At 36.8% G+C, this 26,702-nt stretch overlaps 2 protein-coding genes across 4 annotated transcripts; one reads left to right on the top strand and one right to left on the bottom strand.

Moving 5' to 3' along the window:
* The first annotated feature begins 2,024 nt into the window (after positions 1-2,024).
* Positions 2,025-9,233, top strand: LOC122038910 (probable serine/threonine-protein kinase PBL15). Of its 3 annotated transcripts, XM_042598884.1 has the most exons (7): positions 2,143-2,407; positions 2,719-3,108; positions 3,213-3,359; positions 6,369-6,877; positions 7,401-7,658; positions 8,140-8,262; positions 8,408-9,233. In XM_042598884.1, exons 3-7 carry the CDS (start codon positions 3,242-3,244, stop codon positions 8,987-8,989), a joined length of 1,590 nt encoding a protein of 529 aa, XP_042454818.1. In that variant the 5' UTR covers positions 2,143-2,407; positions 2,719-3,108; positions 3,213-3,241; the 3' UTR covers positions 8,990-9,233. The 3 variants fall into 3 exon arrangements, with proteins under 3 accessions (XP_042454819.1, XP_042454818.1, XP_042454816.1); XM_042598885.1 differs by lacking the exon at positions 2,719-3,108 and having other exon boundaries at positions 2,025-2,407; XM_042598882.1 differs by lacking the exons at positions 2,719-3,108; positions 6,369-6,877; positions 7,401-7,658 and adding an exon at positions 4,392-4,649 and having other exon boundaries at positions 3,213-3,868.
* A 116-nt stretch (positions 9,234-9,349) lies between these two features.
* LOC122038909 (vacuolar-sorting receptor 1-like) lies at positions 9,350-14,857 on the bottom strand. The gene is made up of 12 exons (XM_042598881.1): positions 14,163-14,857; positions 13,235-13,927; positions 13,004-13,092; positions 12,836-12,905; positions 12,676-12,759; positions 12,474-12,550; positions 12,307-12,388; positions 11,117-11,199; positions 10,986-11,040; positions 10,041-10,172; positions 9,795-9,901; positions 9,350-9,645 (listed from the first exon to the last, which is right to left on the bottom strand). The coding sequence occupies exons 1-12, from the start codon at positions 14,446-14,448 to the stop codon at positions 9,550-9,552; spliced, it is 1,854 nt and encodes a 617-aa protein (XP_042454815.1). The 5' UTR covers positions 14,449-14,857; the 3' UTR covers positions 9,350-9,549.
* Positions 14,858-26,702: the final 11,845 nt, after the last annotated feature.

The following is a 26,702-nucleotide window of genomic DNA, read 5'->3' as shown; positions in this document are numbered from 1 at the left end:
AAAAAACTCAAAAATAAAAATAACATACAATCTTAGACTACCATCCTATCGTTGCTTTCGTTGACGGACGACCAGAGTCATTTCTATACTACATTAGCGTAGAAGGGATTTGGTACTTCATTGTTTGATGCTTATTTCAGGACAAAATTGGGTCATAATCAATTTGTCTTAAATCTTTTTTCCATGTCATAATAGCTATGAGAATGTAGTTGCCACAACACGCCTAAAATTCAAGATTTAGAGGGAAAATATAACAAAGTGATAATAACAAGAATAACACAGTAGATTTTACATAAATATGAAACATCTTTCATAAAAAATCAAATTAAAATGGACATTGGCACAGGTCAACTGTCGAAGTGGAGTTCTAAGTTAAGATGGTCAATGCTAGAGTGTCAAAGGGCCGAACGAAGGACGATTGTAACAGTCGGTCGGGACAGTCAATGTGGAGCAGCATGACGCTAAGGAAACCGAAGAGCTTGTCCTGGCGGGGAGGAAATGCTACTACACAGTCACTGTAGGGAAGAGCAACTGAGGTTAACATAGAGGAGGGATCCCGGGCGACCGGCTACCCTGCTCGATCAAGCAGCGAGACCCTGTGTCATCTCTCTGAAGACGACAGAGTGGAGGAGTCCCGGGCGAGTGGCTACCCTGCTTGGCCAAGCAACAGGACTCTTGTCATCTCTCTAAAGCCGACATAGCGGAGGAGTCCCGGCAGAGCGACTACTCCGCTCAGCCAAATAGGGGGACTATTGTCATATATCTCGATATTCTTCTGAAAGATAATGCTACTGACACGAGGCATGGTTGACAGACGAATCGTACGACGGAAGTTTTGCGATCTTGTTAGATATAGTGTCAGAGGTACTTTCCTGACATATCCCTTCATAGGACATATTGGAGAACGTGCTCCATGTTTCAAGGAGCGTGCACGTCGCCCACCAGAGTTATATATAAAGGGGGTCCATCATCGACGGAAGTACGCTTGATTACTGTTTACACTTGCGTTATTGTTGCTTCATTTTTCTTCAACTATTTTGGTGACTGACTTGAACGTCGGAGAGCCAACGCCGGGGACCCATTTCCTAACTCGACACTATCATTACTTATTTTACAGAACAAAACAAGATCTACAATCGATCGTTGAAATCGTCACATTCCTAACTTTCTACCTTCCAAACATCCTTTTTATTATTAAAAAAACACTCTTTAAATTGTTATTCATTATATTTTCACAACTACTCATTTATTTAGTCGTGATTTTGTGATTTTGTGATCATTTACTCGAGCAAATGTTTATTTATTTAACTTTTTTTTATAATCTAAATGGAGAGGCGAAGCGTATTTTAGAAAATTAATTCATCATTTAGTCATTTAATAATAATAATAATAAAATGCACATCATTTTATTTTCTTGATTTATTTTATTTTTACGGCAATTTTTTCGGATGATCTATTCGTCTTCTACGAGAAGGATCCGAAAGGGCTCCACCCCGCAGTTGGAGTTTTTTGGTCCGCAAATTGCGGATTAAAGGATGATCCATTGCATGAGAACCTTTGATTTAAATGAACTCCACATTTAAATAAATGGGATCCATCTAAATTAACGGTGTAAAAAATTAGACCATCTTTTAGTCCGTAAATTATGGACTAGAGGATCCGTGCTCTCCACCCCGCGTGAAATGAGATTTTGCCCGTCCATCAACTCGGAGTGCGGATGATCGGACGGCTGTCACAAAGTCAAAATGTCCCATCATACTTTGTTCTTTCCTTTGACTCCAACTCCACCCGATTTGACTTGACTGTCACATCCCTGCCGATGCCGTCCGTAGTGATCTCGCCCTCCAACTCCTTCAAATTCACAGGAATGCCACCACCAGATTTTGTTTAATTTTTTGAATTTTCTCAAAACTAAAAACCAAAAATTACCCATATTTTTCTTTAAACATATTATTTCTTCTAAAATAATGACAGATATTTTGCTGTATTTTAAAATCCTGGATACATTTAGGATCGAAATGAAATTTCGTTCGCATCAACGTGAGTGGCAATAAAATATGCCCATTTACAGCAAACCAACTGTGCAAACGTCAGTGGCATTATAGAAAATACGAGAGGAAGCAGTGGCGTTCTGGAGAAGAGGTAGGTCTTTGCTTGCAGTCGTCGCATCATCTTCCCAGGCTCGCTTTGACAAGTGTTCATGGTGGTGCCACCTCCCCCCACCCCTTCCTCAATTCTTCTCCATTAATCTGCTTCCACTTCTACTCCTCTCTTCTCTTAGTTCTGCTGCCTACTTATTTCCCATTCCTCTCTCTTTCTCCGTGGCGGCCGCGCGGACACACTTCGCCTTGCAGGTTGGATCGGCGGCGGGCGGCGGGCGGCGAAGCCGCGGGTTTTTGGGTCCGAGGTTAGATTTCGGACTCTCTAAACTTGGTTCGATGGTTTTTGTTATAAAAGGCTATCCTTTGGACGGACTTGTATAATCCACCCCAGCCCCTTTTCAAATCCGAGTAATTGTCGGTCTTCGTCTACGATGGGGGCGCTAGTTTCTTCCGAGATCTTGGTTTGGAAGTTGAATTCGTAGAGGTTGGGTCTTTTTTTGGAATTTTTTGTTCACGAGTTGGATTTTGGGAATTTTTCAGTCTCAGTTTCCTCGCTGACAGTTTTCGGAAAGTAAGGGTTGGATTGGATGACTTGTGGACTTAATTTTTCTTGAAGGTATAGATTTATCGCATTGCCCAGCACCAGCAGCATAATTTGAATTGATTCTGTTCAACCTTCTGACTGGGTAGATTTGCGATTAAACTTGCTCGTTGGTGCATTGAAGGCCACATCTGCGTTATTGTCCTGCGTGGGACGTCATGCGAGATGTTTTTTTCTAGCAATTGTTGTTGTCAGCTTTTACTCTTCAGGTTAGCGTGCCGTGGTTATCATCTTTGAGCCGCTATTGTTGAACAGTTGAAGACCACAGAATACGTTTTTTTTTTTTTGACGGGATGATTGATCTTGTTTATTTAAGAATACTTGAATGAATCCCCTTATTGCTTCAATGAGAATTGAAGCGGATTCAGCTATTAGGCACACAGGGTTACTGATCTTTCTAGTCAGGTAGATGGACTTTTATCATCATGAACAATTCTGAAGATAATTGATTTAATTTATATTGTTGCTGCTTCTTTAGCTGATATTGTTGTTTGTCTTTACTTTGGTAGGGCAAAGCCACCCAGTTGATACTTGCAAAATGGGCTGCTTCACTATTTTGAAGCAGAATAAAAAGAAGAAAAATTGGAGGTTTGCTAGCAAGAAAGCCCAGAATTTGAATGAGAGCACAGCTTCTACACTGCCCGAGCCGGACCGAGATAGACCATCTCTTCAGTCAGCCCCTCCGAGTTTCAGAATTAGAACAAGATCTGCGCAATCTATCAATCAATCACTAAATGCCAGAGCTAGAGTATTATCAGCTCCTTGTAGCCTTCTTGTGGCAGATCGGAATGTTCTTGAATTTGATGATCAAGCAGAGTGCAAGGGTCGCAGTCGGTCGGTCAAGGATCAGCATCTCTCAAATCCTCTGCCTCTTCCCCTTCCCTCACCATGCACCAACTCAGTCTTGAAGAATTTCTCAAGTTTTAAGTCGAACCAACCAATGGGTTCCAGCAACACTTCAGGCCCACTCCCATTACCGCAATCAAAGAAAGCGCTTCGGAATTTTTCATATGATGAGATTTCAACTGCTTCGCAGCATTTCTCACTTGAATTTTGCATCTCAGAAAGCAGCTCATTTACAGTTTATAATGCAACTATTGGAAGTGATATGACAACCTCAAAGAAGATTGAAGCCACAGTTACTCGTTTACAGCATATCTCGCAGGTAATTTGTTCATATCAATTATCATTTTAGGAAATTTTGTTTTGCGTACTCACTTTTTTGTTTTAGATATAAATTTGCAAGTCCCCTGCTTGTCAATGGAGATAAATACTGTGGTGTTGTATATAGTATACCAAAGCCTGTTGGCATGAATTTTACTTCCAGAAAGTAATGAATGGCATGTGTTGTTTTTTGTTTGATTGAATCTACCTCAACCAATCCATTGTGTCGCTGGAAATTTCATCTTTCTTCAGAAGTTCATTTGATCTCATTTCTTGTGAAAGTTTGCTGAATCCATGCCACTTTTTTGTCAGATAAATTTCAAGTTGAGTGGGTGGATTTCACCAACTGTTACCTTTAAACTTCAAGAACAAATTATATAGTTACAAACGTTCAGCATTAGTACTACCAAACCCTGTATTATTTTTATTCTTAGGGGAAGTCTGCATTCTAACAATCTCTAGAAAAGTAATTAATGGATGTTGCTGCACCATAGTGATGATTGAGTGAATATGATCTTTTTCAGAATTTGAAGGAATTTGCGAGCGAGGTGAATATAATAGCTTCCCTACAGCATCCTAATCTTTGCAATTTAATTGGGTACCATGCTCAAGAGGGTTCTGATGAGAGAATGATGATCTATGAGAGGCTCTATCATGGGAGTTTCGATCGACTGCTTCATGGAAGATCAGATGGTCCATCAATTGATTGGCCTACAAGGATAAAAGTGGCGCTCTGCGCTGCAAGAGGTCTTGCCTTCTTACATGAAGAAGGCCCTTTTCAGGTGAATTAACTTCATCCTTGATATGCCGTGCGCTGTGTATTCATTTAAGATTTAGAGACAAGGCTAAATAATTTGAAGAAACTATTAGAAAGGTAAAGAGCTGTATAATTCTAGCATTTTATTGATGCCGTCTCAATAAGATTACAACTAAGCAACTGGAAAAGTTTCCTTCTTAATACATTGGAGATCATCTGATGAGGATGGTAAAATATCTATAAAGTTAGCGACCGTAATCTTACCCATTTGTTTTTTCATTTTACTCACCTGAACTACTAAATTTTGTGAAAGTATGATTGATGGCTCATTGCATACAGACAATAGCAATAATAATAATAATAATAATAATAATAGTCCACTTTGATAAGTCTTTTGCATGTGTATCAACAATTTATCTATTCAAACCATGTTCTGCAGAATATCTGGCATCCTCAAATTTATGCTCTTATCTGATATCTTTCAGTGTTAAATGAACTCCACATTTAAATAAATGGGATCCATCTAAATTAACGGTGTAAAAAATTAGACCATCTTTTAGTCCGTAAATTATGGACTAGAGGATCCGTGCTCTCCACCCCGCGTGAAATGAGATTTTGCCCGTCCATCAACTCGGAGTGCGGATGATCGGACGGCTGTCACAAAGTCAAAATGTCCCATCATACTTTGTTCTTTCCTTTGACTCCAACTCCACCCGATTTGACTTGACTGTCACATCCCTGCCGATGCCGTCCGTAGTGATCTCGCCCTCCAACTCCTTCAAATTCACAGGAATGCCACCACCAGATTTTGTTTAATTTTTTGAATTTTCTCAAAACTAAAAACCAAAAATTACCCATATTTTTCTTTAAACATATTATTTCTTCTAAAATAATGACAGATATTTTGCTGTATTTTAAAATCCTGGATACATTTAGGATCGAAATGAAATTTCGTTCGCATCAACGTGAGTGGCAATAAAATATGCCCATTTACAGCAAACCAACTGTGCAAACGTCAGTGGCATTATAGAAAATACGAGAGGAAGCAGTGGCGTTCTGGAGAAGAGGTAGGTCTTTGCTTGCAGTCGTCGCATCATCTTCCCAGGCTCGCTTTGACAAGTGTTCATGGTGGTGCCACCTCCCCCCACCCCTTCCTCAATTCTTCTCCATTAATCTGCTTCCACTTCTACTCCTCTCTTCTCTTAGTTCTGCTGCCTACTTATTTCCCATTCCTCTCTCTTTCTCCGTGGCGGCCGCGCGGACACACTTCGCCTTGCAGGTTGGATCGGCGGCGGGCGGCGGGCGGCGAAGCCGCGGGTTTTTGGGTCCGAGGTTAGATTTCGGACTCTCTAAACTTGGTTCGATGGTTTTTGTTATAAAAGGCTATCCTTTGGACGGACTTGTATAATCCACCCCAGCCCCTTTTCAAATCCGAGTAATTGTCGGTCTTCGTCTACGATGGGGGCGCTAGTTTCTTCCGAGATCTTGGTTTGGAAGTTGAATTCGTAGAGGTTGGGTCTTTTTTTGGAATTTTTTGTTCACGAGTTGGATTTTGGGAATTTTTCAGTCTCAGTTTCCTCGCTGACAGTTTTCGGAAAGTAAGGGTTGGATTGGATGACTTGTGGACTTAATTTTTTCACTATTTTGAAGCAGAATAAAAAGAAGAAAAATTGGAGGTTTGCTAGCAAGAAAGCCCAGAATTTGAATGAGAGCACAGCTTCTACACTGCCCGAGCCGGACCGAGATAGACCATCTCTTCAGTCAGCCCCTCCGAGTTTCAGAATTAGAACAAGATCTGCGCAATCTATCAATCAATCACTAAATGCCAGAGCTAGAGTATTATCAGCTCCTTGTAGCCTTCTTGTGGCAGATCGGAATGTTCTTGAATTTGATGATCAAGCAGAGTGCAAGGGTCGCAGTCGGTCGGTCAAGGATCAGCATCTCTCAAATCCTCTGCCTCTTCCCCTTCCCTCACCATGCACCAACTCAGTCTTGAAGAATTTCTCAAGTTTTAAGTCGAACCAACCAATGGGTTCCAGCAACACTTCAGGCCCACTCCCATTACCGCAATCAAAGAAAGCGCTTCGGAATTTTTCATATGATGAGATTTCAACTGCTTCGCAGCATTTCTCACTTGAATTTTGCATCTCAGAAAGCAGCTCATTTACAGTTTATAATGCAACTATTGGAAGTGATATGACAACCTCAAAGAAGATTGAAGCCACAGTTACTCGTTTACAGCATATCTCGCAGGTAATTTGTTCATATCAATTATCATTTTAGGAAATTTTGTTTTGCGTACTCACTTTTTTGTTTTAGATATAAATTTGCAAGTCCCCTGCTTGTCAATGGAGATAAATACTGTGGTGTTGTATATAGTATACCAAAGCCTGTTGGCATGAATTTTACTTCCAGAAAGTAATGAATGGCATGTGTTGTTTTTTGTTTGATTGAATCTACCTCAACCAATCCATTGTGTCGCTGGAAATTTCATCTTTCTTCAGAAGTTCATTTGATCTCATTTCTTGTGAAAGTTTGCTGAATCCATGCCACTTTTTTGTCAGATAAATTTCAAGTTGAGTGGGTGGATTTCACCAACTGTTACCTTTAAACTTCAAGAACAAATTATATAGTTACAAACGTTCAGCATTAGTACTACCAAACCCTGTATTATTTTTATTCTTAGGGGAAGTCTGCATTCTAACAATCTCTAGAAAAGTAATTAATGGATGTTGCTGCACCATAGTGATGATTGAGTGAATATGATCTTTTTCAGAATTTGAAGGAATTTGCGAGCGAGGTGAATATAATAGCTTCCCTACAGCATCCTAATCTTTGCAATTTAATTGGGTACCATGCTCAAGAGGGTTCTGATGAGAGAATGATGATCTATGAGAGGCTCTATCATGGGAGTTTCGATCGACTGCTTCATGGAAGATCAGATGGTCCATCAATTGATTGGCCTACAAGGATAAAAGTGGCGCTCTGCGCTGCAAGAGGTCTTGCCTTCTTACATGAAGAAGGCCCTTTTCAGGTGAATTAACTTCATCCTTGATATGCCGTGCGCTGTGTATTCATTTAAGATTTAGAGACAAGGCTAAATAATTTGAAGAAACTATTAGAAAGGTAAAGAGCTGTATAATTCTAGCATTTTATTGATGCCGTCTCAATAAGATTACAACTAAGCAACTGGAAAAGTTTCCTTCTTAATACATTGGAGATCATCTGATGAGGATGGTAAAATATCTATAAAGTTAGCGACCGTAATCTTACCCATTTGTTTTTTCATTTTACTCACCTGAACTACTAAATTTTGTGAAAGTATGATTGATGGCTCATTGCATACAGACAATAGCAATAATAATAATAATAATAATAATAATAGTCCACTTTGATAAGTCTTTTGCATGTGTATCAACAATTTATCTATTCAAACCATGTTCTGCAGAATATCTGGCATCCTCAAATTTATGCTCTTATCTGATATCTTTCAGTGTTATACTTTTGATCATCAGGCTATGTATCATGAATTTTCTACCTCAAACATACAAGTTGACAAGGATTTCAGTGCAAAGCTCTCAGGGTATGGATGCGTCGGTTACTACAACCCAGACACAAGCATATCAAATTCTTCTATTGTAAGTGGTTTAACTTAAGTTCCTTGTATTCACGAACAGCATTCATCATTTTTTTTCTATCGAGTATTTTGGTTGATCTTGTTTCAGTAATTCATGTGACTTACATAGTAACCTTTACTAAACTTATCCTTTTGTGGTCAATCAGGCCTCTGGAAATCTATCAGTGGAGACCTTGGATAAAGGGTTACTGACCCCTAAAAGCAATGTCTGGAGTTTTGGAGTTGTCCTTCTTGAATTACTAACTGGAAGGAAGAATCTTGATGCTAGGTACCCTAAAGAGGAGCGCAATATTGTCAAATGGAGCAAGCCATTCCTTGCTGATGATTGCCGCCTATCATTTATCATGGATCCTCGGATCAAAGGACGGTTCCCTCCGAAAGCAGTACGAGCGGTTGCAGATATCCTATTGAAGTGCCTTCAGAAGGACCCTTCAGAAAGGCCTACCATGAGGGCTATTGCTGAATCACTGGAGAATGTTCAAGAGATCAAATGTCCCATTCGCTACCCTCTTCAAGAGCCATCTGCAGTTTCCAGTAAACAGATGCTGAAATCTCGAACGATAAATGGCATCATTATCCCTGCACCACCTCCAAAAGATTCCTTCTCGATGTCGCTTCACCTTCGAAGTTGTTCGACGACAGCTTCACTCGAAGATAATACGACAAGCAGCCCGAGGAAACCCCACTCACCGGTGTTACATCGGTCGGCTAGAGTTGAAGGATTCTAATTGTCTATATACTATATATTCTTTATTCAAGTATTCATGGATTCATGTTTGATGCTTTGTTTGTGATTATAATGTGGCATAACATATAAAGTATTGATGTGCCTGTTTCCAGAGAACAGAACAGAGTGAGATAATTTGTAGATAGAAGATGAGTGTCAGCTTGCATACAAGCAGTTCTGTAGTAGGGAGTGCACTTTTGTTCAGCCTCTGTAAATAATAAATGTGATTCTCTCCTATTAGCAAAGGTGCTTATCCATGGATTCTCATAAACTCATCCTTATTTATGACAGAAGGAGAGAGAGATCTAACAAGCTTAGCTTGTTTGACCCAATTAGCTATCTCAAGTTTTGGTACATGTAGTTTACTTCCTCAAAAGCTTTCTTGTTGGATTTGCAAGCTTAATAGCGATCCACATTATTCAACTCTTTTAAGTTTACAATTCCAATGGAGGCAAATAAGCTTCGGATCTACAACAAAGGTTTAACAAGTCCCAGTAGAAGGATCGCCAAGATTGCGTATTACAGAATTCTGCACCATCGAGATACGTGATGAGAAATGGCTCAGATTTCAGCATGTTGGATGTGATTTTGTGCTTCTTGGTTGTCAAGCGGCATGTACTGTGCCATGATAGCGCGAATCTCCGAGTCCATGTAGCTCTAAAAGAGAAAAACAATCAGATGTTGCACCATAAACCAGGTACATTAGTTGTTTAACTATAGCAAAACCACTTCATTGCATCGATGAAAAACATGAACTACAAACACAAAGATAGCAATAGAAATAGCTCAAAAATAGCAAACTTTACCCTGATTCTGTACTTGTATACAGCATAGGCTCCAACTCCAGCTAGCACTAGGCCAAAGAAGATAACCCACAAAAAGCTCCAACCAACTTCTGTAGAAGCTCTTTTACCTGGACATAATAGTGTTATAGTCGATCTCATGGAGTAATAGTAGTAGAAACTATCTTCTCTGGTTAATATTCTTTTGGTGCTTGAAGAACGCAGTTATTATGAAATTTTCAACAAAGTTAAGGATTTGGGTATACGCACTTATGCATGTGTCGTGCTCCTTTATGTATAATAATGAGTCATCACTGCAGCTGCACTCGTAGCTTCCCCAGGTGTTCTTGCATTTGCAGCCAGAGCATTGACAGGCTAGCCTTTCCTTGCATTCATCAACATCTGAGAAAGAGAATCATTAGATCGCGTATAGCAACTCAGACATATAATTACATTTTTCGCATCATGGGAGATTCATGAATATATTATGAAACTAACAGGGTTTTCATAGGAATAGCTGTGTTTTTCCTATCATAGAATATGCATTCTTATCTTTGGTAAAATCGACTTAGAACATCAATTTTCATAAATTTGCTATTTCTTAATCGTAAAAAGGAAAATAGCTATCCCTTTGTTCTAGGAAGAGTTATTCCTAAGCTATTTCATTCTTCAAATATTTACCTATTCTAATTCTATTCCCCACTCGAAAAAATATATATATTGTAAATGGGGATTGGGCAGGCCTGTAAGGTGGTGGCATGATGAGCCAAGCAATTGAGGATGTTAATCAAATTGGACAGGCCTATCTGGTCAGATGGTTTGGTAAATCCAGATGAGCTCATCATGTAACATGCAATTCGGGTGATTAGGCAAAGTGGACCAGTTGGATTGGGTGGGGCGATTGAACTAGCAGGTTGGGCAGGCCAGACATGATGATCATACCAAGAGCATTAAGGGAGTGTCAAACAGTTGGCTCAAACCAGATAGGCCCTAGTAGTAGGTCTGTCCCACTGGCCCTAAACATTCCTACGAACCAAACACAAGGATAATGAACAACCAAATAAAGGAATATTTATTTATTTTTATTCTATTCCTAATTTATTCCATTCTCTAGGTATAATTATTCTATCTGTCTATTTCATTCCTTAAACCAGACACACCATTAGCCTTTACACATCTACCAAAGGGTATTGTATAGCATCATCAATAAAATACCTTGACAGTTAACTCCATCACCCTTGAAGCCTGGTGGGCATTTGCATCCCTCATCCTGCAAAGTTGTTTATTTTTGTGCTTAGAGATTGACAAGATTTGTGCAAACAAGTGGCTTTAATCGAATTGCTTACGACACAAGCAGAATATGTCTTTCCATCCTGTGTTTTATTCCAGCATCCACCATTGTTGATCTCACACCTTCCTGACCCTGAAGCTGAAATAAAAGGTACATCATTAAATGAATTTCAAAGGATTAACTTGTGATTACGCTATTGAAAGCACCGAATACAGTTATAGCACTCAAAATAATCAAATTTACAATGTTAGAAGAATGAAAGTAGAAACGTGGTAAAATCCAACAGCTAAAAGGACTTTATCTCTCCAGAAAGAATTAGGCAACCATGAAAATTGCAGCGATAAACAATATCATAGAAACTGTTCGACGGAATATACTGAAATTAATAAAGAATCTTCATAGACTACGAAGAAGCAAAGATTAAATAGGCAATACAATTTGAATTTATAATTGATCAAAGCAAAGTGTGGTCTGCATAGCATATGTATTAGCTATTTAATTGCAAATCATGGTCGCCAACACCAAGCACTAGTGGGAACCTTATGCACTCTGCCACCCCTTTTTATGAGAGTTGGACCTTGGTGGAATCGCAATTACCCAATGTTATGATGGCTGCCAATTTCACATGAATGAATGGAAGGATAAACATTGAATTATGATTTATGAATAATTGATACTGACCTCAAAAAAAACACAAAGGACAGTCAATTGCAAATCAATGTAGATGGTTGATAATCTAAAGCACCAATTTAAACATCAATTAGTTGGACCATGAAAATGGCACATTAGGTCCCTGCCAACTAGTTGAGTGAGCTACTGTTGATTAATGAGGACTTTAGATATCAAAAGCTGAGTAAAAACCTTAAAAGTTAGAGACTGCCCTTACGTAATCATATTCTTGTCTTTTTCAGGTTCATAATAGGGTCATTGCTTCAGCAAATCACCAACAAAATATCTCATACCATGTCTATCTAACTGTAGCCTATAGAGTTTGTATAGGGATGTCAACATTTGCAGTCGGAGATATAGTTAAATATTTAAATAGAAAGTAAAGGCACTAAAAGTATGACTCATTTTTCTAGTTCTAATATTTACCTTACTAATAATTACTACACTTCCGTACCTTAAGGCAAGGTTATGCACATAGATTAGCTTCTGTTAGACCTTGGCAATGATAAGTATTCATAAAAACCATACAAAATTTTAGCAACTCCAGCTCCTGCTTAAATGGGATTGATATAGTACCTTCACAATGGGTGTATCCATCGCCCACAAACTTCACACCTTTCACAACAGGGCATTCACAAATTCTACCACGAAAAGTATCCTGGGTAAAGACAAGTACAGAACATGATCAGCTGAGCAGAATTATGTATTTGTTGTGGTTATTGATGCACTGCTATAAAATGTACCCTGCATGCAGTGATATTAGAAGCCTCATCCTTCCAACAGCCACCATGATTGTCCAGACATTCATTTGTTTCTATCTCTATATAACAAAAATAAAATAAAATAAAAAACCAGAAAAATGAGCATTAATCAGCTATCTGCTACAGCATAATAGAGTCAATCATTTGTAGCAATTAACATAAGAAACTAAAAATGTCCACGTACCTTCACTCAAACAAACAGCTGGCTCAGTAGCCTCTTGGAAGCCAGCACAGATTGCTTTGAGCACTGCAGCCTTGTCCAGTTTGCCTAACAAAAGAAAGAACAATAAATTAAGCAAATTCCCAGGTAACTACAATCAGTAAAGTACTGTTTGAAAGCTTACCCCGGTATTGCCTATTGTTGATAACAAGAGTTGGCAAAATAGTGACATCCCCACGGGAGTCCTTTCCAATCTAAGAACATCAATCAGATTCAAAACATGAGGAGAATAAAATTGCATGTAATTTCAAATGCAAAGATAATGCAATGCTTCAAAACAAATGGTTTGGACCTGTGCATCTTGTTCAGCTTTAAGCACTGGATTATCTTCATCAGCATCAGGATCACCCATGCATTCATTTATCTTCTTCAGATCAATGCCTGTTGAAAAGTCCCATTATCACTGTGAATAAATGTCATATAAATGGGAGAAATAATTATGTACAATTTATAATTCTTTCAATTCATATCGAACCTAATGGTGGCATATAGCCATACACAACAAAACTAATAGCAAGCTCACCAAGTGATTTGATTACTGTTTCAGCACAATCTGTCGTATACTTCTTTTCCTTCATAGGACAACGGATCGCAAAGTCAGTCACATAATCCCACCACACCCACGGCTTCCCACTTTCATTAGCAACCTTATGCAAGCAAACTTGACGCAAGTTTTGGATTACAACATCTTTCCCATCATACCCTTTGCTGAAGTCCTGTTCAGGATCCGGTGCACAATATCGCCCATGGTTGATGCACTGAGACTTGCACTGCTTGCTCAAAAGAAAAGCTTCAGGACAGTACCATGTAATGTAGTGGGGCGTGAACTGGGTATAACCCTTTTTCTCTAATATCTGTGCTGCTCCTTTGAAGTTCTTAACAAACTCTATTTGACTGTCACATTTAGCACCACACTCATCGTTGCTGTTTGTCCAGAATTCATATTCCACGCGGTCATCAGGATGGGGTAGAGACTCCCTCCAATCTAAATTGACGTTGACCATATCACCATTTCGAAGTGCCTTCTTTAAGCTATCTCCAAGGCTTTTGGTGATAAGGGCTGACGGAATTGTGATGTTCTGTAGGTAGTCTGCCCTGCTGTCTTCCTCCTCTGGTGTGTCCATCGTTATCAGAGGTTCTAACTTGTCATCAGCCACAAGGACAGCCCCAGCTCCAGCATTCTGCGCGTACCATGCTTTTGCAGTGAAGTAACAATCTGCACAAAAACATTACGCTTCAAGCGATGACATATTACTAAAAGTCCAGAAATGACCGAGTTGACTGACTCTATCTTAAATAAATAAGGAGATCAATGGTAGGGGAATATTGTTGGTACACAGAGATTGCAACAATTAAAATTTAACGTATGCATCAAAAAATGTTAAACAATCGACAAATAAGCAGTGTAGAAAAATTAAATGGTGGATGGAAATAACGCCCCCGAAACTTACCTCCTCTGTCAACTAGGAGAAAGGTGGGGAATCCGCCAGGTTTCGATTTATAAGAGATGTCGAAATTGTCGAAGCTCTGGCAGCCCTTCCGGTTGGCTTTCGGATACGCCACGATCCCCACCATCGTCCCGCCATACTGAGGAACGCCAAAGTTTCCGATAGCACACTCGTAGATTCCCTTCAACGAATCAGGTGAAGTCACCTTCAAGCTGTTCTTCTCCACCACGAACCTCCCCAAACATGATCCCCATAGAAGAAACAAAACCCACACCCGAAACCACACCATTCCTCCACAAATCTAGCCAAGCAAACCTCAGAGAGAAAAAAGGCAATGCAAAAAAATCTTAGCGATTAAGGAAATTTGGCACACAGAGCTCCGACCTTTGGCTCGAAAAGGGGACCAATGAGGCGGTCCGGAACCAAAAGGAACCTTCTTTTCTCTCTTCCTATGAACCAAGGATGATACCGCTTTAGCACGATTCCAAGCAGGGGGGAGGCGATCGGAGGAGGAGGTGAAGGTGGATCGAGGGCGAGATTAGGGTTCCCGAGCCTGACCGTCTTCTATCTGCAATGACGAGCAGGAACGGTGCGAGATGAGAGAGCGCACAGCGACGTGGTGGCCTTGGCAGCTTTGCTTCCTCCTTTTTGGAATTGTAGGAACTTGCCCCATCGCCTCTATTTGTTAACCGACCGAACCGATCGACGCCTAGACTGGCCTCGCTCACTTCACACCTCACGTGGTTGTTATTATTAGAATTTAATGTCCCTGGGATGCGGTGCAGAGGATGTCACGTTGTGACTACATATTCGTGATTTGATCCTAACATAAGAATTTTTTTTTCAAATATAACCTTGAGATATTGGACTTCTGATTCATCTATTATTTATCTAAGCGAGCGATCGATAGAAACTTTTTTTATTGATTATCTCGTATCATCTGAATTAATTTTTTTTATTATAAGAATTTGATAGAATTTTCATTTAGCCATCGCAATTTTTGAATTTATTCACAATGACCTCCGGAGGTGTCAAATTTATATTTACAGGTACAATAAATAAGTTAAATTTTAAGGTATTCAAGATGTTTTTAATAAATATTAGTCAAACTAATCCAAGTCTAAAATCAACTAAGTATTTTGAAATAATTATTTAAGTTTAGTTTATTTATTTTTTATAAGTTTGAGCTTGATTTAAACTTAATTTGAGTTTAGATCATTTAGATGTCGAGCCCTAAATTCAAACTTATTTGATTTTTGAAACTTTTATTTTTTTTATTAATTATTGAGTTGGATAATTAAAATTATTGATTTATTTAATACATTAATAAAATTTTTATTAATGATCATGATTGATGATCACTAACACTCTTTGCGAATATTAATAAATCTGAACATATACGAACATAATTCACGATTGTTGTTCTCGACTGTGTGATTCATTTACTGTTTTAAAGTGAATTTATATATATATAATATATGACGTGGATATGTTCTTGCGGATTTGTATGCACTTATTGGAGGCGCCTTAAGATTTTTTTGTAATATTGTTGTGGTGTCTTGATCAAATCGAGATGCGTCAATTCTTTACTTCTTTATTTTTAAAAATTTTTATTTATTTTTTTAAGTATATTATAACTCCGAGTATTTTTTGTTGTGGTTTAATATTTTAGGATTTAAGAGTTATGTTATAATGAGTTTGAGTCAATAAAATTTTTCCTTTAGAGTTATACTTTTCTCTTAATTTATAATATTCAAAATTAATAATTTTTTATAATATTCAATATTAACAATTTTAAATATTCATGAATATATTATATGGATTTGGGGTTTAAGGTTTAGGGATTGAGTTATAATAAGTTTGAGCTAATAATTTTTTTAAAAAATTTAAAATTTTCTTTTGGATTATAGTAGGTAAGATTAAAAATTTTAAATACTCGAGGAGTATAGTATTCCTCTTTTAATAAATTTTACTTTTAAAATATATATATATCTATATGAATTTATTATTTCAAATAATATTTAAAAAAAAAGTAAATAGTGGATATTTTATTATGTAGGGGTTCAATTAGTATTTAACAATATTTATACAAAAATCGATATTACGAGTGAGCATTTAGTGTTTGACAACTAAGATTTCACGTGAGCGCAAATATAAAATGTGGATCCTTTACAAGGAAAGTTTCATATAACACTTATAAGTTTACATAATTTGTCGACCTTCTGAAATTATAAAACTATCTTTTAAATTTTTTATACTCATTTTACTTTCAGCTCTAAATCGCTAATCATGTTACCGAAAAATGGCAAAAACATAATTTTGTATTTTTATTGGAGTTGAAAAGTAAACGCTTGATTATTTTAATGATATTAGTTATGAAACTAATAATAAAAGTCATTTGCATAATTAGAAGGGATGAGAAAAAAAATAATTTTTAAAAATTTTAAAATTAAAATGAATTTGAATGTAAATGGGACAAGTTGACCGCTCTTACGTAATTATTTCTCCATCAGTTCAGTTCTTTGAGGGCGACATGATCATTAAGATACGTGCTGTTGCCAAATAAAACTTAGGGATGTAATCTTGGGATTAAAATTTAAAGCATACCCTCTTTTATATCTTAACTATTTGTACTAATGATTAATAATTATTCATAATTTATTTTTTCCATATTGACATAGGGATCGATTGGCAAAGGCACTAAGACGAACGAATCACCTTTTGTCATATGTGATTATTTGTCTATCGTCCCCTTCGAATGGTACAATAGTTAAAATATGGGATGAAATCTTAGGGTTAAAATTTGACATGTCTGAATATATCTTCTTCATATCTTGACCATCTATACTAATAACTAATAATCATTCATAATTTATCTCTTTCATATCGAGAAGAGTCCCCTCGAAACGATCTAGTGGCTAGCGCAAGAAGTGTTGCTATCATGAAGTCTGAGGTTTGAATCTCAGTAAAGCCGAGATAAATATTTCCTTTATGTGTCAGTCATTATTCACTACAAAAAAAAAAACCCAGCATTTCCGACGGGAATACCGACGGAATCCGAATTCCATTGGTAGACTTTATTTTTACCGAAGGAATAACTCATTCCGTCGGTAAATCCTTGTGGTACCGACGGAAATCTGAATTCCGTCGGTGAACCAAGGATTTTACCCACGTAATGAGTTATTCCGTCGGTAAAAATAAATTCTATCGACGGAATTCGGATTCCGTCGGCAACTCTCCCTAAAAAAACCCTAGCCTCGCTTCTTCGTTCTCTTGATCCCGATCGCAGGTTAGTTTTTGTTTTTTTTCCTTTTTTTTCGGCGATCAGCAGTTGCCGCCATCCTGCGCCCATAAGCGGCGGCGCGTGCCCGCAGTGGGCTTCCTTGCCCGCAGCGGGTTTCTACGCCTGCCTACGACTGGCGGCGTTCGCCTTCGACCGCCAGCGGGCTTCTACGCTAGCCGGCGGCTGCCTGCGGGCTTCTGCGGCAGTCGGCGGCCTCCTGCAGGCTGTGCTGGCTGGCAGCTGGTTGCTGGTGCCGCGAGCAACTTGAAAATTATTTTTGTCTTAATTTTTTAGCTAAATTATTTTTATTTTGTAAACAGGTAGCATTTGCTACTCTTCTCCAGTTGACCTATACATCTTCAAGTAAAATTTACTTAACTATACTGTATGTCATTTAACATGATTAAATTTAGAAATATGTTATGTTAGTAGGTTAATTTATAACATAATATAGTCTGTTTGTTTGTTTTGTGTTAGTATATTAATCTATGTTAATTTTTAGTTCTCAATATATTAGTTTTAAGGTGAAAATGTCTATGAACAAAGTTTGAATGTACAATCGATTAGAAAAAGAATTTATCAGAGATGATTTTATTGCTGAAGTTGAACAGTTTGTGAACTTTGCTAAAAGTCACCCTGAATGTATGAATGGTGCTGAGTTACGGTGTTTATGCAATCATAAAAAATGTCAAAATAAAGTTTTCCGTGATGAGGATACTGTAAAAATGCATATATGTAGAAATGGTTTTGTGTCAAATTACTATAATTGGTACTGTCACGGAGAGCCTTATTTATATTAACCAATTGGACCTTCTGGTAGTTCGTCATCTAGGACAATTGTTACCGCACCTGAAATATCAATTAATATTGATATTGCAATGCAATCAATGATTCATGATACGATGAATGTTGCAATTGATTATTCCAATATAGATGAAACACCAACACCTGAATATCAGCAACTATATGAAATGTTGAAGGCTAATGAAAGAAAAGTGTGGAAAGACATTCCCTCTGGTCATTCTCAATTATCAGCTACTGCAAGGTTATTCAATATGAAAGCAGAACATCATTTTTAAGAAAGATATTACGATGACATTTGTCAGTTGATGTCAGAATTATTTCCTGTTGATAATATAATGACGGATAGTTTTTACAGTACAAAAAAATTGATCAGAGGTTTAGGTTTGCCTGTGGAGAAGATTGATTGTTGTATAAATAACTGCATAATATTTTGGAATGAAGACAATGATCTGCGTGAATGCAAAATCTGTACACACCCTCGTTATAAGCATGGTACTCGCATACCAGGGCAGAAGAAGAAAAAAATAGCTTGGAAAGTGATGTATTATTTTCCGTTAACTGCTAGACTTCAACGTTTGTATGCATCTGCTGCTACAGCTTGCCATATGACGTGGCATCATGAGCATGAACACGATGGAGGTATAATGTGTCATCCTTCTGATTCACCTGCATGGAAACATCTAGATGTTGTATTTCCTTCTTTTGCAATGGAACCACGTAAAGCGAGATTGAGACTTTCTGCAGATAAATTTCAGTCATTTGGACAGTCAGGACAACAATATTCATCTTGGCCGATTATATTAACACCGTACAATTTACCGCCATGGATGTGTATGAAATATGAATTTATGTTCCTTGCCGTATTTATTCTTAGTCCAGCCAATCCCAAAGAGAAAATAGATGTTTTCTTACAACTTCTGATTGCCGAGTTAAATGAATTATGGAATGTAGGGTCGGTGATTTATGATGTTGCAAGCAAAACTAATTTTAGATTGTATGCTGCATTATTATGGGTGATCAGTGATTTTCCAGCATATTTAATGTTGTCGGGTTGGAGCACGACTGGTAAATTAGCATGTCCACACTGCATGACTGATTCTGAAGCATTTTCATTACCTTACAGTGGGAAGGTGTCTTGGTTTGATAATCACCGTAAAATTTTACCACTTGATCACTCTCTTAGGCGAAATAAGAAAAATTTCTTAAAAAATGTTGTAGTTAGAAAACCCCCTCCACTCCATGTTTTAGGTGAACAAATCATTGAGCAAATTGATAGTTATGGATTTTTACCAGTATCACAATCTGGTTCTGATGAGATAAATAAATATATTGTTAGGATGTGCAAGTGTGGTTGGAAGAAGAGGAGTATTTTTTGGGAGTTACCGTATTGGAAGTATCTTCTCATTCGACATAATTTAAATGTTATGCATTTTGAGAAAATTTTATTTGATAGTATCTTTAACACTGTGATGAATGTGCCTGGAATAACTAAAGACATTACAAAATTACGCGAGAAATTAAAAGACCTAGTCAATAGACCAGAGTTGCATCAAGATGAAATAACTAATAGATTTTCAAAGGCTTGTTATACATTGGACAAAGATGGCAAGCAAGCTTTATGTAATTGGTTGAAAGAAATCAAATTTCCATATGGTTATGCCTCAAATATGGCTCGATGCGTGGATATGAATAGATTAAAGATGTTTGGAATGAAAAGTCATGACTGTCATGTATTTATGCAAAGACTTATTCCAGTAGCTTTCCATGACTTACTTCATCAAAATGTTTGGCAAGCACTCACTAAATTGAGTCCATTTTTTAGAGATTTGACAGCAAGGTGTAAAAACATTTGGGTATAAAAAGGTCTATAATAGGAAAAGAGGGATAGATAGGAAGGTAGAAACTTTCAAAGCAAAGCTAGATGAAAAAGGAAACTTTTTCACTGGTAGTCATGCTTAAGTCTATCCGGATTCTTTTATCTATTTGGTAAGTGGATGTCAAGACAGCATTCCTTAATGGAAGTCTTAAAGAAAGCATCCATATAAAGCAACCAGAAGGGTTCATTGCAAAGGGCTAAGAGCATCTTGTGTGCAAGCTCAATCAGTCTATGAACTGATACAAAGCTTCAAGGTCTTGAAACATCCAGTTTATCAAAGCAATCCAGACCTATGGATTTATTGAGTAAACGGATAAGTCTTGTGTATACAAAAGATGTGATGGAAACGTGGTGGTATTTCTTGTACTATACGTAGATAACATTTTTGGTAGTTAGAAACAATATCAAAATGTTGTCAGAAGTAAGGGTATGGTTGTCCAAATAATTCAATATAAAGGACTTGGGAGAATGTATATATTTTTGAGATCAAAGTAATAAGGGATCGAAAGAAAAAATATATTTTATTTATCCCAAGCTTCATATATCAGAAAAATCCTTGCTCGTTTTAAGTATGCAAAACTCCAAGAAAGGTTTCTTATCTTTTTAGCATGGAGTAACTTTATCTAAAAAGATGTCTACATATACATCAAAGGAGATAGAGGAAATGAAGACAGTTCTTTATGCTTCAGCTGTCGGAAGCCTAATGTATGCTATGCACGAGATCAGAAATCTGTTTTGCCAAGGGCATAGTTAGCAAATATCAAAGTAACCCTGGACAAGGACATTAGACTGCAGTAAAGCATATATTGAAGTACCTTAGAGGCACTAGAGATTATATGCTATCTTACAAGGTAGTTAATTTGGTTCCTGTGGGTTGCACGGATTTTGACTTCCAATCGGATAGGGACAATAGTAAGTTAACCTCGGGATTTTGTTTGTACTTTAGGAGGTAAAGTTATAACTATGGAAGATTGATAAGCATAGGCATTTTTCTGGACTCCACCATAGAAGCTGAGTATATGGCAAGCCTCTGAGGTAGCCATAAAAGCTGAATGACTCAATAACCTCAAGATAGACTTAGATATGATTTCTGGTTTGTCCAAAGATTATTACAATTTATTGTAATAATAGTGGTGCAGTAGCAAACTCGAAGAAACCATGAGTCTATAAGGCAAGTAAACACAATAGAGTGCAAGTACCACCCAGTACGAGAAATCGTATAAACGAGGAGAAGTTGTTGCTGCCTAGATTGCATCAGATGATGACCTTTAGATATTTTCATTAAGGCCCTTAAGGCAAGAGCTTTTGATGAGTATGTTGAAGGGATGAGAATCAGATGTATGACAGCAGATATAGCAGCTTAGTCTTTTAGTATAAGTGGGAGATTGTTAGGATGTATACTAAAAGTCTAGCTTTTGGTATAAACATTTATCTAGAAATAAGAATCACATTAGTCAAATGTCTACATTTATGATAAATGTAGTTGTTCAACTAATTTATATTGTAAATAACATGGTGTATGGTGTCACACACAGAGGATCATATTATCAGTACCTTATAAATTATAAACAGTAGCTCACGACCAAGATGGAAAGGAACAAACCATTGGAAGGTCGTAGTGTAATTAGGTATTAGTTTATCTTAACTATATAATTACACTAGTACACTTAGAGTGTATTAAGTAGGACCATTAGAGGTCATTTTTTTATACTGACTTTATAAAGAAACAAAGACCTCAGTTATTATGAAAGTATGTGCTCTTAATCCTAATATAATTACAAGCACATATATTTGATATTTATTTCTTTAATTTATCAATGGGTGAGATTTAGTTTGATAAATTAATAAGCCCGATAAGTTAAGAAATGATATCACTTATAGTGTGTGTTGTTGATTATAGAAGGAAACTGTGTCCTAGTAATCTAGGTTGAGAATGTTCCCAAGAGGAGTTTATAAGGATTGTCATGTTAAACCCTGCAGGTGGACTTTGTCCGACATGACAATAAGGTTGAGTGGTATTACTCTTGGACTAAGATATTAATTAAGTGAGTTGTCAGTAACTTATTTAAGTAGTGGACATTCATTATCTTAAACACAGGGAGACTAACACACTCATAATAAGAAGGAACCCAAAAATATAATTTGGGATTGGTGCGGTAGTTCAATAATAGTTCTCTAGTGGAATGAATTATTATTGATAAAATTAAGTTGTGTGTTCGGGGCGAACACAGGATGCTTAATTTTATCGGGAGAGCAAAACCAATTCCTCCTCTCGGTCCCTATCATAGCCTCTTAATTATAGAGCATTATACCCACCTATACAATCAATCCCATCTAAAAGGGGCTTACCAAGCTTTGCTTGGAGCCCATGCAAGGGTCGGCCAAACCATGTTTAGATGGGATTGATTGTAGCCGACCCAAGCATGGGTTCAACCTATGTGTGGCCGACCATTAGAAATAGAAAAGGAATTTTAATTTTAAAATTTTTCTTATGTGGAATACATGATTTAAAATAGAGTTTAAAAATTAAAATATTCCCTTTTATAAAAGTCTACAAAAGATTAAGAGAAGAGTTAAATCTCTTTCCTTATTTGTAGATTAAAAGGTTGATTTTAATGTTGGTAAAAACTTTCCTTATTTATAAATCATCCACATGTTGAAAAGATAAATTTTAAAATTATAGAAATTTCCTTTTATAGCATCAATCATGAAGGGATTATTAAAGAGAAATTTTATTTTAAAATTTTTCCGAAAGTAAATTAGGAAGTTTTAATTTTTCTAGCGAAAAATTTCCTAGTTTGCTTGTTTGATGTGATCGGCCATATGCATTAAGAAAAGGATTTTAATTTTAATTAATTAAAATTTTCCTTTTCAATGGCAAAAGAATTAAGGAAGGTTTTATTAAATTTTCCTTATTTGCCAAGGCTAAGGATTATAAAAGAGGAGGTTTGAGTGCTTTTATGAGACACAACCTCTATTCTATTTTCTCCCTCTTTTCTTCCTTGGTGTGGTCGGCTTCTTCAAAGTCTCTCCTCTCCTTGGTGTGGCCGAACCTCTCATCTTTCTTGGAGATCAAGTGGTGGCCGGATCTTAGCTTGGAGAAGAAGGAGAGAAAGCTTGCATCCCATGGAGCTTGGTTGGTGGAAAAAGTTCTTCATCCTTTGGAAGTTTTGTGCTTGGCCGAAACTTGAAGGAAGGAGAAGAATGTGCTAGGTGGTTATCGTCTCGGAAGATCGTTACCCACACAACGTCCGAGATTAGAAGAGGAATACGGTAGAAGATCAAGAGGTCATTATTCACAAAGAAAGGTATAACTAATAATTATTTTCCGCATCATGTTAGTTTTGTTTCTTTGTAAAAATACCAAATACAAGAGGCATGCGATTCTACTTTTTCGAATTAGTTTTCGAAGTTGTGTTCTTTTGTTTTTTCTTTTCCTTGTGATTTGATTGTTTTTAGTGGTTAACCTAGGGTTACTATGGGAAGGTTAAATATTTAATTTCCTTAAAAGGATTTGTCTAGTTGGTGGTGGTTACTCCCATATCCAAGAAGGCCAAGTGTCTCGCCATGCAGTACTGGAAGCCGATTTTGGAAATAGATATTTAATTGTCTTCGTGACCTAGGTGATTTGGATCGAACGTGTTAAGTTCCGCAGGAGATCCAAGTTTAAACATAAAAGAACAAATAAATTAAACTTAGGATCAAACGTGTTAAGTCCGCAGGCGATCCAAGTTTAATTTAAAAGAACACATATAACTAGGAAAAGGTTCAGACCTTTGTACAAAATTTTTGTACAGTGGAACCGTTAGGTTTTTCTAAGTAGCAACCATCACAGAGTTGCCACATATATCACTGCAAAATTCAAGGAACGAGTTATCGCGTCTGGTACTACTTGGAGGCATGTAGACCAGGAGATTAAGTTATTTTATTATAATGAATTTGTGGTAAGTAAATTTAATATATTTAATTCACATTCTATAATATAGTTATCATTTAAACTAAATGTTTAACTTATAATTACAGAAAAGATATACATGGGTGGATGGGCAAGAAGACCAATTTAAAGCTACATGGAATACTTACTGCGCCAAAATCTACAGAGATCATATGTATTACATGAGAAAGAAGGGCACTAGGCCTGCGTATGTTTCGGAGGCAATATGAAGTGCATGGACGACCACCTGGGCTGCAGAAAAGTGGCAAGCTAATGCCGAAAAGGCAAAAGCAAATAGGAATACAGAGCCAGGTGACCCGAGCACCGGAACCGCTCAACATACGTCAGGATCCAGATCTATTGTTGAACATGCCATGGATCTGGTGAGTATAATTTAAAATTATACTTTGTAACAAATTTTGTATTTATTACCAACCTTGTATTGTTGAGCATACTAATTTTTCCCCTAATTTTTTGAATGTAGGAACGTGAGCTTACCCGACAGCCTACATGTATGGAGATTTTTCTGAAGACCCATAAGAAGAAGGATGAGTTATTTGTTGATTCTCGATCTCAAATTCTACATATAAGATAATTAACTTTATTACATTTGTTCATTTTTATCTTGATTAATAATTAGTAATACAGATCTAATTGGATATTATATTATTTTTTATGCAGCAACAAATGACAGAAGGGGTGGTTTAGGCATCTCAGCCATCAGCAGAGGGGAAGAGTCACAGTCTTTATCCACCGACGATTTAAATGAGATTTATTATGATATTGTCGTTGGAAAGACAAAAAACTTCACCCTCTACGGCCTTGGCTCTCTGGGCAAAGTGTCATTTGATCGTTTGAGGAATCCAGTATGGCGTGTTAGTTCCTCTTCTTCTAGTGAGATGCAGTCTTTAAGACTTGAAAATCAAGAACTGCGGTCTCAACTGAAATCAATGGATCAGAGGATGGTTGATATGGATCAATGGAGAGCTGATAAGGAGAAGAAGAGAGCTGAACGTGACAAGAGTAATGAAGATCTCATGGCCCAAATGCGGCCGATCGTGGCTTCTTTCACCCAGGCATCACAGGGTTCTGAGTCGTAGGAAACTAAAGATCTATCAGACGGTGATCGTTAGCTTTTTTGAGGTTTGTTCAACTACACTTTAGTTTTTTATTTATTATATAGAACGTGAGCCTATTTTGATATTATAACATGTTTATTTCTAAAGGTTTTATTACTATATGTTTCAGGAGTCACATTCAGTCATATTTACATATTGGCTCTTCACTACATCATTTGCTCACTTTTGTTCAGGTATTATTTCATATAAAATTCTTAATACATATATATATGCAAACTGTTTATTTATACATCATTTTGTATTTGTCTTTTTACAGGATTTTTTTTATGATTTCGCGTTCTTGTATTATTTGAACTACATTTTAGTTCGGTATGTATTATGTAAACTCGATTTTAGATATGGATATGTATGGAATATATATTCTGTAGATTTGGTTAGTTATGGATTGTATAGAATATGATTTTTTTGTGGATTTTTTTAATTAGTTTGTGATTATCATATGATAGATATATGTGTGGATTATATTTGATGTATATTATATTTGCTGTGGATTGTGTTTGTTGTGTGGATTGTATGAAACCATCGATTGTGATGGTTTGTTTATATATTTGGAAAATGTATATGAGAACAGCGTGTAAATGGAATGAATCTGGCAAATTTTTTTTGATATCCCATCGGAATACCGACGGAAATAGTTCCGTTGGTAATTATTGAAACTTAATTTCGATAGGTCACCGATGGGAATATCGACGGAAAAGCGTTTCCATTGATGATTACCGACGGAAAAGGCTCTTTTGTCGGTAATTACCGACGAAACCGCTTCTTCTGTCGGTAATCACCAACGAAAAAAGCGTTTCCGTCGATAATTACAGACGGAACAACCTTTTCCGTCGGTATTATTGCAATTTCCCGACGGAACGTTTAAGTTCCGTCGGGAGTTTCCTATTATGTGGTTAGGTGTAATGTTGAAACAATACCGACGGAGTTTAATTTCCGTTGGTATAATTACCGACAGAAACTAAATTTCCGTCAGTATAAAATATCGACGGAATTATGTTTTCGGTCGGGAATGTTGGCCGGCGGATATTATACCGACGAAAATTATTCCGTCGGTATGACCATATAGCGACGTAAGGCCGACGGATATTTTCATCGGTAAGCCTATTTTTTTATAATAATTCTAAATATTAATAGTTATTCATGATTTATTTACTTTGTGTTATCTTGAGATAGATGTATTCATCTTTTATCATCAAAAATAAATTGAGAAGAGTATTCACCTTTTACCTGACACGTAATTATTTGACCATCCATTTGTCTTCAGTTACTATAATTTGGGGGTCGTTTCACTTTATTACCATGTGATTATTTGGGTTAAATTATTCAAAATATCAGAAAATTTTGTTTTTTTTTAAAATTACTTATTTGTTGAAATATGATTTCATAAAAAAATATATATTTTTTCCGAAACGGCTTAAAACTAATTCAAGATACGTGCTAATAAAAATAGTATTTATTGTTGTTTTTTTATTTATAATTACAATAAAAATAAAAAACACATCTCTAA

This window comes from Zingiber officinale, chromosome 1A, assembly GCF_018446385.1.
Source record: "Zingiber officinale cultivar Zhangliang chromosome 1A, Zo_v1.1, whole genome shotgun sequence".
NCBI classification, from domain to species: Eukaryota; Viridiplantae; Streptophyta; class Magnoliopsida; order Zingiberales; family Zingiberaceae; genus Zingiber; species Zingiber officinale.
Note: the sequence above shows the minus strand (reverse complement) of the source record. Positions and strands in the feature narration are given on the sequence as shown.